Source organism: Myxocyprinus asiaticus, chromosome 5, assembly GCF_019703515.2.
Source record: "Myxocyprinus asiaticus isolate MX2 ecotype Aquarium Trade chromosome 5, UBuf_Myxa_2, whole genome shotgun sequence".
Classification (NCBI taxonomy): domain Eukaryota; kingdom Metazoa; phylum Chordata; class Actinopteri; order Cypriniformes; family Catostomidae; genus Myxocyprinus; species Myxocyprinus asiaticus.
Window position 1 is genome coordinate 21,994,201 of NC_059348.1, and position 20,310 is coordinate 22,014,510.

Here is a 20,310-nt window from a genome sequence, read left to right on the forward strand (position 1 = left end):
GATTGTTCCACTGCAGAAAAAAAATGTACCAATTTTATTTTATTTTTTTTTATAAATGTTTTGCTTAATACACGAAACAAATTTTTTCCAAAGGGGCAAAAAAAAAACAACAACAAAAAAAAAACATTTGTTTACTCTTTGAATTAAGTTTATTATTCTTACCCCTTTGGCTTTTTTGTTTTCTTTATTTAAACATAAATCAGACTTAATATCTTTGTTTGATTATTTGATTAATTTATTTGTCTTGTTTTAAGAATGTTTAGATATTTTGTACTGAAAAATTAAAATAAAAAACTGAGTAAGAAAATAATTTTTTGGGAGGCAATACATTTTAAGGCAATATTCTTTGTCAAGCTGTTTTGGAACAATATTTATTATATACACAAATGTATTACACATTATAATATATTAATAAACAAATATTTATTAAAAACCTGAAAAAGTCTTTCTTCAGATTTATACATCTAACATTACTCTAGTAGTGAGTTAAAAGAATTTACGCTGTCAATTAAAAACAACGTGAACATAAAATAAATAAATAATAATAATTCAATTTAATTTGTTTGGCTTTAGAACAATAACAATACAAAAGCCAGTTATTTCATTCTTGCAAACAAAATGTTGTCTTTATAATATCATGCTCACTATTTTTCTGACACAGTATAAATAGGTCTTTATACATGACAATATACAGCTTTCTTATATTTTAATTAGGGGGTCCCTCACATGGCGATCATCATATTTGTGGGTCCTTTTGAAAAACCCTGCCCCAATGTTATCTCTCTACTGAACTGTTGGACATCCAAACAACACTCTTTCTCTCTAACCCATCTCTCTGTCTTGTTTTGCTCACGTTCATAGTAACATCTTAAGCTTGCTTGTCCACACCTGCTTACAATGATTCTGTTCACACACTCTATCTATCATGCGATTTCACACTCTCCTTGGCTTGTTTATCTGCCTCGGGTGATGCTTGTACACAAAGACATTCTCTCTCTCTCTGTTCCTTTCTCTTTTCCATTTTTTTTACTCCATAGACATGGCCTTCCAGTCGTTCTGGTGGACTGAGACACTCTTGGAATTATTAACAACACTGTCTATAGTTTCAACACCAGTCAGACTTTAACAGTCAAGGTCCAAATTTAACACTCACAAGCGCCAAATGTGAGTAAAAAATTACTTTGGTTAGTTTGTCAGTTGAATGGTAACTTTATTAGGACTGCTACATAATTGTTTAAATTTAATTGTAAGTATGATAATATGACATTGATGCAAGCAGATGTAGGTGACACAAATCAAAGACATACAAGCTGTCGCTACTTGCGTGTCTTCTAATGACTTTTACTTCAGTGGAAAATTGATCATCAGTAGATTATCTAGGATGCCTCAGGTTTTTTCTCTACTCTTTGTGGTGACACATGTGGAATACTCCTCGCATTAAGCTACCAAATGAGTTACAGGTAAGTCTTCGCGTTTTATTAACAGGTGCTATTTCACCTTACAAGTGAGACAGTAAAGGCCCCTGTGTTGGAGCTCAGTTCACATCCAAGACATTCATTCATTTCCTAAGACAGTTCTACGGTAGGAAAGCTACTGGAGAACCCAATCTGAAGGGGCCAGATGCGGAAGGCAGATGCCGTTGTGTGTTCCTACGAGAAAGCACTCTTTGGCCACGGACACATCCGTAGGCTTGTTCTTTCAAACCTTGCATACTCAACGATTCATTCTCAAATTGTCAGTAGGCTTGTTTAATCTTCATTAGTTAAACAAGCATGCATGTGCATCCACAGTCTCTATGGACCAGGACGGTCTCTGAGAGGTTTCAGTGTTCAGGAGTCCGAATGAATGAGGGGGGCCGGAGAGGTTGACGGGGTTAAGCAAAGGAGGGGCGGCAGGGCCTTTGAAGTGCTGAGTTAGGAAGCTGTCCCCCTCTTTTCATCATAAAGCATGGATGACAGATTAATGCCTAAGCTTTAGGGATACTTAAGACTCAGCTTCAAGGGAATTAGGACAAGCTTCCGTGCTCCCAAAGCCCTGCCGCACAAATCCATTCTCCTGTTCTTTCCACTGCGCTGAGATGGAGCAGCTCAATGTGACAAACACTGCTGACACGACCAAGAGAGGAAATTATGAATATTTATCCAACTGGCCCTCTGGACATCCGGGCTATAACTTTCAGCTATGATTATTTCCAGGGCTGTGTGGGCACTGAGTTTGATTCTTTGATTTTTTTGAGAAGCAGAAGGAAACACAAGAGGGGCAGAGGGAATCGTTGAGGCGTTTAAGCTAATGCTTGTTCGACAAACAAAGCTTACTGAGCTTTGCTGCTTATTAGAAGAAAGCTTTGGCAAGACTCACATGAAGTCATCATAGAATTAGTGTTATGCAACTGACACTGAAATTGCCTGAGCAGCTGAACTGTCAAAGATAAAAAAGGCAGCAAACACAACAAATCAAGGGGTCAGGTTTTGGCTGGTTAGCATGGACAGTTAGCCCCGTCTGGTAGATGCCGAAACTACACCATTTTGGAGGCAAAAAGCATCTTTCTCCATTGACAGCCATTTAAAAGCAGCCATGAATTAAGATTAAATATTTTTTGCAAGCAACATATAAATGGCAAATACTTCATTATATAGTAGTAAATGTTTTGCTAGTGACTGATATTTTTGGAGGGCTATGGCAGGAATCAGGACTTTCACTGTAAAAAGAAATGAATTTTGGGTTGTTTCAGACCAAAACGTATTGTATGCCTTCAAAAGACTTGAAATATATTGCACAAGTCGCATGGAAAGCCTTTTTGACACTTTTGGGTCCTTTTATATGTTTTAAAGTGAGTCACTATCAACTACCATTGACTGGAAATCAGGGATTGCAACATTTTTAAAATATCTCCATTTGTGTTCCGCAGAAGAAAGAAACTGCTACAGGTTTTGAACGACAATGAAGGTTAGTAATTAATGACAATTTTCCTATATGCTGCCTTTGATATCTCGGCTCACAATAGTAGCCAGTGAAGGGCTTGAGACTTTGCCACTGAGATGAATGGGAATGCTAATGGAATAGCTTTCTTCAGGTATTTTAGACCTTTATTTGGTAAAAACAAACATGCGCTAAAAAATAATTTTCATTATGAATACAGCATGCTTTTAGTGAGTTGGGGATGGTGCATGCACATTACAGGTAAGCTATGTTGAAATGTGGTGTGTTGAAGTGGGTGCAGCATTGTCAGAGTGGGCTCTTCAAGCAAACTGAAGTACCTGCTTCTCGTAGCCAGTAACAGGGTACTGGTCCTTGAGTTCGGCCATGACAAAGCACAGGTAGGGTTGGCTGTTAGGAACAGGATGATTGTAAAAGTTGTTGTACATCTTCTCATCGCCCAGAGTGAAGGTGTCTGGGAGGGTAGCAAGCTTAGCGGTGATGTACGGCCTAACGGTGTCTGTGTGACGTCGTCTCCTAAGCAGAGCTCCTTCACTAGACTCCAGAAGCTGAGGAGAGGAAGAATTCAGAAAACTGTGATAGACTTTGTGTTAGACATTTTTTTCTTCGCCTCTGAATGAAAACACTAATCTTAAATGCACAAAAATGGTATGACTAGAAACAAATGATCACTGTGGTCTATTATTAACATATTTATAAAAAGCTAATAGTACAAAAAACAAAAACACCTCACCTCATCAAGCTCCATTTCATCAGGGTTCGCCCACTTTCGCAAAGATGTAAGAGATTCCGGCACGACCACAATGTAGTACCACCTATTCAGCAAGCAATAATATTAACATACACATTACTGGTCTCACAGAGTCTCTTCATGTTTAAAGGAATAACATTTTAAGACATTAATTTTTTCACTCTTAAGAGGAATTAAATGGTCAGCCATAAATGGTGAATCAAAGGAATATTCCAGGTTCAATACAAGTTAAGCTGAATCCACTGCATTTACAGTATAGCATAATGCTATCACAAAAAATGGCCCCAATTCATTCCATTTTAAATTAACAGTTCACCAAAAAATTATTCCCTCATTATTTACTAACCCTTATGCTGTCTCAAACTCATATGACTTTCTTTCTTCTCTATGGAGATTTGAGGTGTTTATATCCTGATTACACTTCCTTGAGCTTGTCAAGCACGAGGAAATCTAACTGAGCTTCAAATAATTATTTGCGCAAAAGGGACAGATGATGGCAAGATTTATAGTGAAAGACACACTCGAGTTGTATGCATTATTTTTACGCTGACGTTGTGTTCTTTTTGGAGCTTGAAAGTGTTGGCCTCATTAACTTGGATTGTATGGACAAAAACACCTCATATCTCCATCAAAATATCTTCGTTTGTCTTCAGCAAAAGAAAAAATAGTCATATAAGCTCTAACATAACATAAAGGTGAGTAAATGATGAGAAAATTACAAACCAATTCTGAAAAAGTTGGGACAGTATGAAAAATGCTAATAAAAACATAAAGGAGTGATTTGTAAATTATATTCACCCTTTGCTATATTGAAAGCACTACAACTAAACTTTATATGATGTTTTACCTTGTGAATTTCATTCATTCAATTTCAAAATGTACAGTAATTTAAAATCAGATGATTGCAACATGCTCCAAAAAGTTGAGACAGGGCAATTTAAGACTAATAACAATTTGACGAGTTGAAATAACAAGGTGATGTGGAACAGGAGATGTTAAACAGGTGATGCAATTGTGTCATAGTACTGTGTACTGTATAAGGAGCCTCCAAAAACAGCCTTGTCCTTCAAGAGCAAGGATCGTTCAAGACTTGTCAATTTGCCAACAGATGCTTCAGCAAATAATCCAGCACTTTGAGAACAATGTTTCCCATTTTCATACTGTCCCAACTTTTTCGGAATTGGGGTTGTATAATTTTTAGGTGAACTATTCCTTTTAGTGTCTTGTAACCACTATTTCTTTCTTTTTTTTCTTTGTTTTTGACTTGATTGTTTTTTTATAATAAACGATGGACACGTCAAAATTAATTTTGTGGCAATCAACATTATGCCACAACTTGTACTGGACCCAGAACATTCCTTTAAATTATAAAGTTTTAACACCACATCAATATGATTAGGTTTATATGAAAAAAAGTAAAAAATTAAATATATACAAATAATAATAAAATACAATATATACTGTATATATATGGCCCCATTTCATTCCATTTTAAATTAACAGTATACTGTAGATCTGTACTGTACTGTAGAAAGGTCGTAGATTTCAGCTGGTGGAAAATTGAAAGTGTGTAATATGGCCCATTCCAGGTGTGTGTAAAAAAACTGATACCTTGCTTTCCGGGAAACAGCTTCAGTTAATAATTTCAACACAACTGGTTTTGAATAATCAGTTTAATCTTTGAGAAGTGTCTGGTGGTACGGACAAGTGTATCTTCAGGAGAGTGGCACGGGGGTGCTAATAATATGGCTGAGGCTGAGATTTTAATTTGGCTGGAGTCTGCCACGAGAGCCACTTTTAAAATCAGCTCCAAGAAAAACTCTCCCATTTCTCCCTGTGATTCAGAGCTCTGCCATTACTGAAGAATGAAGCACTGTGTTTTACAAGAAATCCCACATCAATCAGCGGCACCCCAAATGCCAATCTTCTCCAAGACCCTCTCATCCTCAACTCTCTGGTAATCTTTTTACCAATCAAAAACGGCACTCCAGAGCGCAGAAGGTTTTCTGTTTTTTTTTACCACATGGCACAGGCTCTAATTTTGTCAACGACCAAGAGGTCAGCGAAGAAATCTCCAGGTTTTTTGAGGCTCAGTTACAATTTAGTTGTATTTCTTTTCAGGGAACATAATTGGCTGTGGGAAAGCATGACTCACAAAAAACATACAGTGGCCCCAAACAGAAATTGGGCACTTTTGGACACTTTACACAAAATAAATATTTTATCATCATTTACTCACCCTCATGTTGGTCCAAACCTGTATGACAGTTATTTTCGTCCATGGAACACAACAAGTGGAGTTAGGCAGAATGTCAGGGACTGACAGCCTCAGTCACTTCACTTTCATTGAATAGACAAGAGCAGCATCAACATTCTTCAAAAATGTCTCCTTGTGCTCCATGGAAGGAAGATTGTCAGGTTTGAAATGAGGGTGAGTAAATTATGAGAGAATTGTGATTTTTGGGTGAACTATCCCTTTAAGGCAGTTCTTAATAGGGCTGGGTATTGATATAGATTTCCCAATTCAATTCAATTCCGATTCACAAGCTCTCAATTCGATTCGATTCCGATTCGATTCAATATCGATTCATATGGGTTTATTTCAATTATAATGTCCCTTTTTCTTTCATATAAAATACATTATCTCCCAGCTAATGCTGTACATAGGACATTTGAACTAGGCACATTAGGAAAATATTAATTTTACTAATTATAATTTATTACTTTTTCATCATTTTGGTCACATTTTGGCTTTTTAAAAATGAACAAATAAATGTACTTAATAAATAAGATATTATATTTAATGTATTATTTTTGTTACATATTTATTTTTAAATTGCGTATTTTTTTACTATTTACAAGTATTTACATTGATTTGTTGAACACGTGTTAAAACCGGTTCTGTCTCTTTAACAAAAAATGCCATTTCTGTAAACAGCGTCTTTAAATGAGTGCGTGTTAACTAGAGAGGACTTGAATGGCATTACCTCATCTGTGCGATGCATGATTAGCATTAAATGTTTTTTTGTAGTTGTTTTTGATCAACAACTGACTGTAAAGGACAGAAAGGGTATTAAAAGAGACTGTATTCAATGACAAATGGGTTGCGTGGATCTCGTCCTTGGACACACATTACACGGAACAACTTTTACTCATAACACACTGTGAAAGGATCTCGCTGCTGAACACTTCACAACTAAACTACACAATCACTGGAGAGTGTAAATGTAAACATTTACCAGCCAGTTGCCAAATATATTCACTTTAGTCCAGGGGTCGGCAACCTTTTTGACATGGAGTGCCATTTTATTTTCCTGGTCAATCAACCCCCCCCCCCCCAAAAAAATAAATCAAAACAAAAAACAAGAGCATGGATGCAATTTTCTGAAGTTTGAGTCCAACAATATTTCGATTTTGCATTTTTCCTAATTTAATTGTTTATTTTTCATTACAAATGATATTATCAGCATAACAGCTTGTGAAATATTTGTGCAAAACCCGATGATTATGATATAATCATGATCCTACATGAGAATTTTCACAGAGCATCTTGTGAAAGTGCTTTAATGAAAGAAAACCTGTCCTTTTGTACAAAATGAGTTACAGTTAATGTCACAAATTTGCTTATTTGATTACTAATCACAAAATTGTGTGGAATCTTAACTATACATACGGGCGTGTGATGCGCGAATGGCTTGCACGCGCTGCATGAGTCTGTTGGGTATACTGCAGTCTCGTCACATTTTAACTTTTTGTTTAGCCTCCCATTTAGCCCGTTGCTGGCGTGCCAGTGATTACCCCTCCATGTGCCAATGCTGGCAAGCGTGCCATAGGTGGCCGACCCCCTAAAGCCAAGGCTTTAGTCACATAGTGCAAAATTTGGTTGCAAATGCGAGTGATTTCCTCTCATTGTAGTAGAGGGTTGTGCATTGAATGAAAGATTGATCTAGGGATTTAAGAATCGATATTGTTCAAATGAAGATCGCGATTAATTAGAAAAACAATATTTTTACCTTAATGTCTAAATGTCATTGCATTAGAATATCTTTATATCTTTTTGTAAAATGGTTTGCTTGAAAAGTGCATTTGTGTTTTATTTTTTTAAAATAAATGCCACTTGGGTTGCTATTTTGTTATATAATGCAAAGACATTTATACAGTACATTCTTCAGTATAGCTTAAGTGTCCAAATTACATTTTCGGGGCCCACTGTAATTATTTCAAAGGAAAAAACAATCTCCTCTTTTCCTCCATTACCTCTTCATTCATTAAAAATTAAGATTGCATATTAACATAAGAGCCCATTCTCATGCATAAGTTATTATGACACATTTAAGCAGTACGATAAACAAAGGGCCTCCACCAAAGCCAGAAGCTATGGTGAAGAGCACTTAGCTGTAATGATGGGCTCTCTGTCGCAGAAGAACATGACAAACAGAGTTACATGTCTGCTTTCTAAGAGCACAATGTGTCCATATCCGCCATCATGACAGGCTGAACTCTAAGTGGTCTCAAACCAGGAGCTTCAGACATATCTTCCCCCTCAGCTAAGATAGAAAACAGTCTGTCTGGCAGCACACTCTCCATTATTGATTTCAAAACATTGCTTCACACCTCATCCTTTAGCACACTATGCTATGGAGAGTGACGCGAAAACATGCCGATGTCACTTTTGCCTGACAAGGACCTTCTGGTAGTTTGAAAAATCCAGCACTTTCCTTCAAAAGGTCCAATTTAAAGCTGAAATACAGTAGGATGACGTTAGCATGGGTTTAAAAAGCAGCTGGAGTGTGCAGCGTTGGCAGGAAGGTTGTTTGCTGAGGTGGGTAGATTCTGTCTGAGTGTTCGACGTTGAGGAGGGAATAATTGCATGGTAATGATGTGTGAGCTACATTGCAGAACGGAAAAGCATGGCGTGGCTGACCTGAACAGGCCTGCAGGCAAAACTTTGGGCAGTGTTACTGTATGCGTATAGATTTATGAAGTTTAAATAGAGGAAAATCTAACAACAGCAGATCCTTCATATAATGTGCATTTTTTCTATCTTAACTTTCTTTTTCTATAACTTTTCTTTGCTAACTACATGGAAAAAATCATTTCCATACTCAGTTTGTGCCTTATTGTCCAGTAAAAATAACAAAACACTCTTAAAGGAATAGTTCTCTCATCATTTACTCACCCTCATGCCATCCCAGATGTTTATGACTTTCTTTCTTCTGCAGAACACAGATTTTTAGAAGAATATCTCAGCTCTGTAGGTCCATACAATGCAAGTGAATGGCGGCCAGAACCTTGAAGCTCCAAAAGCACATAAAGGCAGCATAAAAGTAATCCATAAGACTCCAGTGGTTAAATCTATATATTCAGAAGCGATATATGTGTGGGTGGGAAACAGATCAGTATTTAAGTAATTTTTCACTAGGGCTGGGAATTGCCACAGACCTCCCGATTCGATATTACAACAATATTTCCTAGCAGATTCGATATGTATTGCAATATTGCAATTCTGTGAGTGATAAAAACTTTAAGTCCTTTTTCTCAGAAACAAATGCATATTGAAGAACAGTTTTCTCTGAAATGACAATTGTTTTAACTCTGTAATTTGCAGGTAAAAGCTAGGGATGTGCAAAACTACCAAGTTAAAACTACCAATCAACCAGTCAGTGCGTTGTCTGGTCTAGGCAACTATAAGGAACCCATGTATAAGGCTGCATTGTCCATTTGTATTAAAAAAATAAACATATACAATATATCATTTTAACTTATCAAACTAATTATGCTATTTTAGAATATAAAATATAACATTGTGACGAGGAGGAGGGTGTGGCCGGGCCATGATGGAGTATGGCCTACGCTGAATCAGCTGATCAGCGGGAGAGCGAGATAAAGGGCAGCTGGAGACGCCGGTTTGAGAGAGAGAGACACACGCGGCCACGTTGCATGCGTGTCCTTAAGTTTTATGTAGTTTTAAGTTCCCGTCTCCTCCTTGCCCATCCCTTACCTGTTACAAACATTTATTACCATAAGCTATTACTATTATCATAATGATAATTTTGCAGCATACAAATGGAGGCTAAAGTGTAAACTTGTTCAAGAACCATTTCTGGGGCTGTACTGAATTATGACACACATGACAATTCAGCTGTAGTCCCAATGTCGTTGCATGTTATTCGAATATGCATCCTGAGATAGTCCGAGATCCTATGCAGCGTACTCATAGACAACTCTATTCTTACAAACTGCTGCAAGATGACTGACAGAAAAAAGTGAGAACTCACAATTTGCGTGTTCCACAAGACACGGTAGCACTGCGCGTGTTGGCCCCAAAGTGCAAATGAACTTCTGAACAAAAAAGCAAATCAGACACGTGCATCGCCAGCATGTCTTTCGTCTGTTTTTCAAAATAAAATCAGGTGTGTTTCCTCAAGCATGCGTCTTTGTGTCAAGCGGCATTTCTTGTCGACAGTGGCGGGTAAATGTGCAAAATTATCCACCACTGCAAATTAAAACCCTGGCTGTTAGATTATAAATATGGCAGGAGTGCGATATATTTTCTAAGCATCCAACAGTTTATAAGCTTTTTTACAGCTAAACTGTTTAATAAAGCAGTGTCCGATAGAATCTGCAGAATCACTTCTGACAAATACTTTCCACAACACCTCTCAAATAAACTTTTGGCTTATGCATAATAACAGAAACATTGATCACAGCAGAGGATTTTGAGGTCTGACAGTGAACAAACGGCACTTGATGGCTGTAGCAGTGGTGCATTAAATCAGTGGTTCTCAACCTTTTTGACTCCAAGGCCCCCCACTGTCCAAGACGTTATTTGAAGGCCCCCTCACCCAAAGCTAGATGCGTCTGATTAAAATAATTAATCATGGATTTTTGATTCTAGAAGTTTCAGAAAGAGTTTGATTATAATTTGTTGGCATACATCTAAATGTATTTTTAGCATTTTATTTAAGTTGGATTATTTTAATATTTCTTATTTTAAATTAATTTTAAGTCATCTTGAGGCTACGATGGAAGTGTGCTGAGGCCCCCTAGTGGGTTCCGGCCCCCTGGTTGAGAACCACTGCATTAAAGGACTAAACATAAAGAATTAAAGAGACAAAACTTCTCAAAGAGAAAACCTGTTGATGTGCAACTCTGCACAAATATAGCTTCCTATACTTATCTATTAGTCATTGTAGTATTAAGATAAAGATGTATTTGTTTTTGTTTTTTAATAAAAAAAATCAAATATATTTTGATCTATTTTTCATCAGGGAGATGATTTTAAAATCGTTTGGCTCAAGAATCGCGATTTGTAACAGAATCTATTTTTTTTTACCAGCCCTATTTTTTACTATACATATCCACCTTTGGTCAGCCCCAACCAGTAGGTGGCGATATGCACGATCAATGCAAATCACCAAAAAACAAATGAAGAAGAATGTGAAAGTGGAGATTTATAGTATAAATGACTAAAATACTGATCGGTTTCTCACCCACACCTATTTTATGGCTTCTAAAGACATGGATTTAACTACTGGAGTCGAATGGATTACGTTTATGCTGCCTTTATGTGCTTTTTGGAGATTCAAAGTTCTGGTCACCATTCACTTGTATTGTATGGACCAACAGTTTTTTTTTAATTCTTTGTGTTCTGTAGAAGAAAGTCATTCACTGACATGACTTTCCCAGTCCTGGAAAACACAATTTCAAAATCCCCTGATATTTCCATGACCGTAGTTTTTCTTCTTTTAAGCATAACCCTCACTTAATTTTGCTTGATTTCCCTGAAAACAAGACTTTATATCTGACGTCACTGTGTAAGTAAATGTATCTGGTTTTAAGGGTGTTTAGATCATTTTACTAGAAAAACTGATTTGTGATACGCCACAGACTGATTCTGCGTGTCAGATTCCTGGTATACTGACCTGACAGGAGCTGTCGTGGGCACTTTGGGCAGGTTGATGGTGAGTTTACCATTGCTGGTCTGGTTTGGTTTGTACAGGGCTGGTTTGGTTTTGAACAGGTCTGGCGCGGTGCGAATGGAGACCTGCTGCTGAAGACCGCCAGCGCTGTTCCCTCGGCTCATTAGCACAAAGGAGTAGTCCGTATCCGGCTGAAGTCTCGTGATCAGCTTCCTCTTCAGGTTGCCCTGCACCTCCACGCTCTGTTGGTTATACAGGATCTACAGGAGGAAGAAGCTCACATTCACAGGTTGCACAGCTCGAATCTAAATCCTTTTAAAATAACCTACCTTTGTTAGTCTTTTTTTATTCAGTTTCATTTAAATGAACCCACATACAGAGTTTGATAGCATAAACAGACCTAATCCCCACGCAGTCGCAAGACGGATGGAAACCGTGTGCGGTTTTCTGGGCTTGGCCCATAAGGACATTTCTGTTATGGTTTTATACAAGTGGCCAGCATGCAGAGAAGCCACAAAGACAGTCTGTCAAGTTCACTGGAGGCCAGACACGGTTCTTTCCACAGTGTTTGAGAGCATGATGACCAATAGCATGACTTGCAGCTTCTCTGAACCGCATGTGAATTTACAGAATCAGCAGTTAGAAGCATTATAATTAGTAACAAATTTACTGCTGTTAAAGTCTAATCGTGTGTATAAGAATTAGATTATACATCTGCCTCCCAAACTATTTTTGCAAGGCTAAGAAAAGGTTCATAAAACAGGCACAAATATAAATGTTTGAGATTTACACCTTTTAATATGTGTAACATCTCTAAATTAGCCCAGTTTAGGAGTAGATGTACTTTAGTGAGGTCTCACCTTAAAAGGCACATGTGATTTGTAGTTTTCTGGAACCTCCCAGGTGAGAAGGACTGATGTTTTCATCACAGCTTTGACAGCAAAACTTGTGGCAAATGCTATTGGACAAAAACAAGGATTTCATTAACATATTCATATTGAACTCTGTGTTTAAATTATGTAAATGAATAAATATTCAATTTAACCAAACATAGAGTTAATACAATGGAATACAAAGGGATTGTTTAATGAAGGTATGTGTAATTACGTGTTCTTCACTGATACTGAAAAAAAAAAAAAAAAAACTAATATTGGCACTATATTCATGCTGTTTAGCCAGAGGGGAACTGGCCCCCACAGTGAGCCTGGTTTCTCCCAAGTTTATTTTTCTCCATTAACCAACATCTTATGGAGTTTTGTGTTCCTTGTCACAGTCGCCTTCGGCTTGCTCACTGGGGTTATAAATACAATTATTATTTATTTTTATAACAATTTACGATAATATTTCATCAAACTACACAATGATGACTAAGACTTTATAGATATTACAGTTTCATTTGCTGTTAATGCATGATTTTCTGTAAAGCTGCTTTGAAACGATGTGTGTTGTGAAAAGCGCTATACAAATAAAAATGACTTTACTATATTAAATGTTTATTTCTCAATAAAATCTGTTAACTGGCAAATACAATATATGCCATTATTGATGCAGGAAAACTAGCTCAAAATGAACCCTTTAACTGATAACAACACCAAAAAAAATGGTAATTGTCATACTTTCTGCACCTCTTCTACTGAAAGGAAACCTCAGAACTCTAGTAACCCTGCTTACTAGCTGTTCTCAACTAAAAGGACAGCTTTCAAGCCCACCTGAATGTTTGCATATCAAGTAAACTTCATTTGAAGGATTTCTCTGTTAGCCTTAAAATAGACCCCCTATGTGAGGATAACTGGATTTTTCATTTTCTATTGTAAGAAGGCACATTTATCATGGTGTTAATATGAGTGTGGAAAATTGGTTGTGGCGTGTCAAGCGTGTGTTATGTGACAACATAATAACCTTTGTTGTTTATCTAGTGATTTGACTGTGACTGCTGTGACTAAAAAGAGGACAGAGAAATTGCATCCCAATTCCAAATGTGTTGTGATGAAAGTGGACAAGTTCATGTGGAAAAACACAGGTGGTGTTCTGAGGACACAATCTTTTGGGTATACCCAACATCAGTGGGTATGTGTGCAGTATGTGCTAAATAAAGTGCATAAGGTGCATTCTAATTATGAGTATGGGCATGACTTCAAATCACAGTAAAAAAATAACACCTTGCCCTGCATAAAGGGATAAAAGTGGAATTTCTGTGTTTAACCATTTTTACATATACGGCCAAAAATATTTTATTAATAATTTTTTGACTTACTTTCCAGTAAAAACTATCCTTAAATCAAGACAAATTTACTTGAGAAGCAAAATTGTGTAGTATAATAAGACTTGTTAAAAAAAAAAAAAAAAAAATACAATGATTATGTGCATTTCTTTCTAGCAGTAAGCTTAATTGAAAAATTACAATTTAAACAAAATTTTGATAGATTTATGCTTAGAACAATTTAGCTTTTTGTTTTGTTTAAATAATGTTTACATATTTTAACTTGAAAAAAGTTAGTAAAGCAGTCTAAACACCAACCAGGTGACGTAGACATGGTCCTGCTCTGGATGCTTGGGCTAATGGGACCCCCTCCCTTGCTGGTAAAGGCTTGTACACGGATATCATAGGTGGTGTCTGGTCGAAGCCCCTGGATGGTCATCTGGGTGTCGGAGGTACGGTTGGTGCTGTTCTGCTTGCTGTTGATGTCACGATACACCACTACGTATTGTGTGATTCGGCCGTTCCGCTCAGGCAGGGCGGGGGGGTCCCAGGCCAGACGGGTGGTGGAGGTTGTCAGGCCCACGACGCGCAGATTTAGTGGGAACCCGCTGGGCACGTCCTCTGGAGTGCTGATCTCTTTGACGAACTCTTCTCCCACTCCCGCACGGTTCCTGGCGCTCAAGTGAAAGCTGTAGGTGGTGCCCTTGTGCAGGTCTGTGGCAGTGTGGTGGACATCCATGCGTGCAAATTCACGGACTTCATAAGTCTCTTCCTCCAGACGCTTGTACCGCAGTCGGTAGCCAATCAACTCACCCACCATCTCCTTAGGAGGCTGCCACTGGATCAGAGCTGTGTTGCCGATGGTTGTGCTGATGATCATGGTGGGCTTGCCAGGCACTGTGGGGGGCAGAGTGAGGAGAAGAGAGGCATTGCAGAAGAGAAGTTTATTGCACAGGACCTCTTAAAGCACACAGCACCATTAGACATCAAATAACTGGCCTAAAAGTGTTTTTACCTATATATTTGATCCTAACTATTATATTTCTTTAAATTACAAACAATATCCTCCTGAACTTTCTAAATGTCAAAAACCATCCCCTTATTCTGGTAAATAGCACTAAGAAAGATGACTCCTATTTGGCATGTGGTTCTAAGGAAAATCGTTTTTTCCTGGTGTAATGTTAGTGAAAAAGTGGACCTTTGCATTATTTAACTATCTGAATAAAAATATGTCATAAATGGAAAATCAAATCCAGCTGCTTTTGATTAAATGCCACCAGATTATACACAATGATGTGGAAAAGTAATTGAAAGACTTCATAGACACATCAAGGATTTAAAGTAAACATAACACTGCATTTGAAACACATTTTACTTCAGTAGTGTGACTCTTTTCCAACAGGATATTCAAACAAGAAAAAAAAAAATCGAAGGGCAGCACTTGATTTTATAAATTGGGAATTGATTGGATTGTCAATGTGTATGACAGGTGGTTGGAGGGGAAGGGTTTTCAGTCTTTAAGAGGGCTTTGTGATGTCCACCGAAAAGGAAAGAGGTTTCAGAGGCAGTGCATGATATATTACATTTTGGTGAAAGATTACGGAGACAAAATGTTCTTTCTGTTTGAATAACATGCACGGATGAATCGGCCAAAAGAGGGTACAACAGTGCCAGCCCACTGTTTCAGCCATCTTGGTTGTTTTTAATAAGGAATGAAATACAATCTCATAATGTATTGCAAATGACGTGATCGAAAAAAAAAAAGCGACAGAAAAATGAAACTATTTATTTAAAATTGTTGAGTATATGTATATAAACAATATATTTTTAGCTTCTCTGCAAAATATTCCCATATATACAAATATATATTCAGTATATATATAGTTTGAGAGTGTAGGGAGAGGGTGTAGTCTTGATTGCTTCATTCGCTACGTGTCAAGTGAGTGGGTGGTCGCTGCAGAGCTCTTTTGCTGCGGTTTGTTTGACACGACTCTCTAAGTGGTAGATCTTTCTCTTCAGTATCATGGATAAGGTAGTCCTTCACCAGGTATTCTGCTATTAAACACGATTTTTTTTAAATTAAGTTGAAATAATGCGGACTGGTGGCTTCAGTAGAAGCATATATCGGCAATTAACAACCTCTGAGCTCACCGTAGGTCTGTCTTTAAAGGTTTAAGAGGTTCTACTTCCGGAACCAGACTGTTGCACTCTATAAGCCCAGGAACATGCATTAAGAAAGTAAATAGGGACATTTTTGGTTTCATGTTGCTTGCTAGGATGAGTAAATACCTGCTCCAGTGGTTGTGATGACTTTGGCTTTGCTGCGTGCTCCATCACCCTTGGTTGTATACGCTGCCACAGTAACAGAGTAAGAGGTCTCGGAATGAAGTCCGGCAATAATGGCCTCCTGTTTAACGGAAACAGCATGATCCCTAAGATGTAAAGACTAAAGATGCCCTTGTTCCATCCCACCAGCATAAACTGAACAAATGCTGTACCATTCAACAAATCACACTCACCATTTCCACTCTCCCTGTTTTAAACACAACATGGCACACTTTTCGTTTCACAATGCAGATTCAATGTTTATCTAGTGCTGGAAACTTAAACTTCAGAAAGCTTTGAAAAGCTCCTTCTAGAAGGAGCTCTTCCAAGCCAAACTGAGAAGAACCAAAACAGCAGCACCATTTGTGTCAATGTTCTTTCTTTACCCCAGTTTTACAAGGACACAGACACTTAGCCAAAAATATTATAGCTGGCTACTGGCTAGCTATCTTTTTTCTTTTTGCATATTTGAGTTGGTTGTGATTCCTTGGTTAAACAATTGTTTTTTTGTTTTTTTCAGGACACTTTTCAGCAGTTTTGGAATAGGGTTTCAAAGGTCCTCCTGAAAAGTTGCATTTCTGCATCTGAGAGCTGTCCTTCAAGAATCACTTTACAAGCATTAGCACCAGGTAATCCCTGCTGAAAAGACCAGACCAGCATTGCTAATCATCAGCATATATTGTGTTTAGGATGCTGGTGTTCCCACCAAGCTGCTTAACAAGATTAACCAGCAAGGTCAACCAGCTTCATTAGAAAGTGCTTTTCTGGTGAACAAGAATGCTGCCCCACCAGCTGCACCAGCACCAAACCAGCACTAACCTGCTTAAACCAGCATGGAATTGTCTAAGCTGGTCTTTTCAGAATGGATATGTACATTAATTAGCCTAACTGGTGTATAGCAGAACAGTGACACATCAAAAAGCAACCTGTGTGAGTATCTGAACAAAACTCAACACAAACAAAAGAAAGAAACTGTAAGAAGTTTAAAAAAAAAGCACACACAAGCACATTTACACAAGCACACACAAACACACACAGTCTTTATTAGGGTTAAGATATAACGCTTTAAATGACTAGTATTATGGAGTGTCTGAAACAATACATCTGCTCTAATGATTCTGAATGAATGCATTTATCAAAATTAAAATACTAAAACTGTGTTTTTTTAATCCACTGCTATTCATTCCTCTTTCAAAATGAATAAGCCATATGAATGTCAAACTAATTTGACAAAAGAAATGTCTTATGGGGAATAATGTTTGCAAAGCCTATAGTTAGACAGGTAACCTCTTCTTAGTGTATCTGCACATACCAAACTGAAAAGCCTAACAAACATGTGATTGTAGACTCTCATGTTAAGAAACCAAACTTGTATGTTAATTAAAGTGTACGTACATATTATATTATATTTAGCAACACTCAAACATACATAGAAACAAGCCAAGATCATAATATAGCATACAGTTGAAATCAGAAGTTTACATACACTTAGGTTGAAGTCATTAAAATTATATTTTTAACCACTCCACAGATTTCATATTAGCACACTATAGTTTTGGCAAGTCGTTTAGGACATCTACTTTGTGTATGACACAAGTAATTTTTCCAACAATTGTTTACAGACGGATTGTTTCACTTTTAATTGACTATATCACATTTCCAGTAGGTCAGAAGTTTACATACACTAAGTTAACTGTGCCTTTTAGCAGCTTGGAAAATTCCAGAAAATGATATCAAGCCTTTAGGCAATTAGACAATTAGCTTCTGATAGGCTAATTGGAGTCAATTGGAGGTGTACCTGTGGATGTATTTTAAGGCCTTGCTTCAAACTCAATGCCTCTTTGCTTGACATCATGGGAAAATCAAAATAAATCAGTCAAGACCTCAGAAAAAAAAAAATGTGGACCTCCACAAGTCTGGTTCATCCTTGGGAGTAATTTCCAAACACCTGAAAGTACCACGTTCATCTGTACAAACAATAGTACGCAAATGTATACACCATGGGACTACGCAGCCATCATAACACTCAGGAAGGAGACACATTCTGTCTCCTAGAGATGAACGTAGTTTGGTTTGAAAAGTGCAAAACAATCCCAGAACAATAGCAAAGGACCTTGTGAAGATGCTGGAGGAAACCAGTAGACAAGTATCTATATCCACAGTAAAACTAGACCTATATCGACATAACCTGAAAGGCTGCTTAGCAATGAAGAAACCACTGCTCCAAAACCACCATAAAAAAGCCAGACTACAGTTTGCAAGTGCACATGGGGACAAAGATCTTACTTTATGGAGAAATTTCCTCTGGTCTGATGAAACAAAAATTTAACTGTTTGGCCATAATGACCATCGTTATGTTTGGAGGAAAAAGGGTGAGGCTTGCAAGCTGAAGAACACCATCCCAAACGTGAAGCATGGGGGTGGCAGCATCATGTTGTGGAGGTGTTTTGTTGCAGGAGGGACTGGTGCACTTCACAAAATAGATGGCTTCATGAGGAAGGAAAATTATGTGGATATACTGAAGCAACATCTCAAAACATCAGCAAGGAAGTTAAAGCTCGGTCACAAATGGGTCTTCCAAATGGACAATGACCAAAAGCATACCTTCAAAATTGTGGTAAAATGGCTTAAGGACAACAAAGTCAAGGTATTGCAGTGGCCATCACAAAGCCCTGACCTCAATCCGATATAAAATTTGTGGGCATAACTGAAAAAGCATGTATGAGCAAGGAGGCCTACAAACCTGACTCCGTTACACCATTTCTGTCTGGAGGAATGGGCCAAAATTGACTTATTGTGAGAAGCTTGTGGAAGGCTCCCCAAAAAGTTTGACCCAAGTTAAACAATTTAAAGGCAATGCTACCAAATACTAACAAAGTGTATGTTAACATCTGACCCACTGGGAATGTGATGAAAGAAATAAAAGCTGAAATAAACAATTCTCTTTACTATTATTCTGACATTTCACATTCATAAAATATAGTAGTGATCCTAACTGACCTATGACAGGGAATGTTTTCTACAATTAAATGTCAGGAATTATGAAAAACTGAGTTTAAATGTATTTGGCTAAGGTGTATGTAAACTTCTGACTTCAACTGTATGTTTCCCCTCCACACACATCCTAATGTAAATTAAGTTCTTTAAAATGGCATTTTAAAAGCATCTCATTAGCCATACTAGCATGACTTTACTGCCTTTCTCCACAGTTAAGGTTTAACGTTTTATTTATATTACTACATCTCCCAATATGTGCCCACTGTTTCACAATTTTTCTCTTTTTAAATAAAGATTACTTGGTTTGGTTTCCTCTCCTGCAAAAGACTTAAAGGGGGAGAACATGGGATAAAATGTAAACGATTGGATACAAATGAAATGGCCTTTTAAGTTTGAGCATTTATTCATTACTTTAATCACACAAAATTACTTTTTATTGGAGAAGCAATTGCATTTTCGTTTCTCATTTTCTTCATCTTAAATAGTGTTCTTTTTATCAATTTTTTTATATTCTACAAGGGAACGGCTTGCGTTCCCAGAGAACAAAAGCATAACTAAGTAGGAGAGTAGAAGCAATTCAGTGATTAATACACTAGGGGAAGATAATTGTTTATGTTATCAGCAATGTGTTTAACATCAAGCAACTGTACTAACTCTTTACCTTGCACTGACTACCAAACAGAGTCCATAGAGATTGGAACTGTTAGCTGGTCATTATTACCACAAAATAAACCCCTTTAGTGTAATAACAAGACCCCACCGTGTTGGGGTTTATTTTGCAATTATGACTGGCTAACTGTACATTATGCCTTACTATAAATACAGTTTAATGTTTTGCCACATAGCATGTTCAAATCTAAATTAAAGCTGTATTGTAAGCACTATAGAACAGATAAACAATATAGAGTTCAAGTATATAAAATAACAAAAACAATGATCATTATCGGTCATCATTGATGACACATCCAAACAAAAGTTAGGGACTTTGTATTATGTTCAGGCTAAATTTGGTTCTCTTGGGCTTCTCTTGCTAATGGAACAATGTGAGATTATTGGTGAAGCATCTGTGGGGTTAATGGGTATGTATTTCCTCTATACACTGCACACAGTCACACTTCATTAGTGAGCTGGCAGCTTACGCCAACCTTCAAGATGGCTGATTGCTAGAATAAATAACA

General features: G+C 37.4%; 1 protein-coding gene across 9 annotated transcripts in view; it reads right to left on the reverse strand.

Moving 5' to 3' along the window:
* LOC127441395 (receptor-type tyrosine-protein phosphatase F-like) overlaps positions 1–20,310 on the reverse strand; it is a 318,186-nt gene that overhangs the window by 57,988 nt on the left and 239,888 nt on the right. For all 9 annotated transcript variants that reach the window (XM_051698771.1, XM_051698769.1, XM_051698767.1 and 6 more), the window contains 6 exons: positions 16,100–16,217; positions 14,129–14,707; positions 12,471–12,568; positions 11,614–11,870; positions 3,671–3,752; positions 3,258–3,485 (listed from right to left, as the gene is read on the reverse strand). In XM_051698771.1, coding sequence (XP_051554731.1) covers positions 3,258–3,485; positions 3,671–3,752; positions 11,614–11,870; positions 12,471–12,568; positions 14,129–14,707; positions 16,100–16,217 — 1,362 coding nt within the window. The remainder of the gene's footprint in view (positions 1–3,257; positions 3,486–3,670; positions 3,753–11,613; positions 11,871–12,470; positions 12,569–14,128; positions 14,708–16,099; positions 16,218–20,310) is intronic.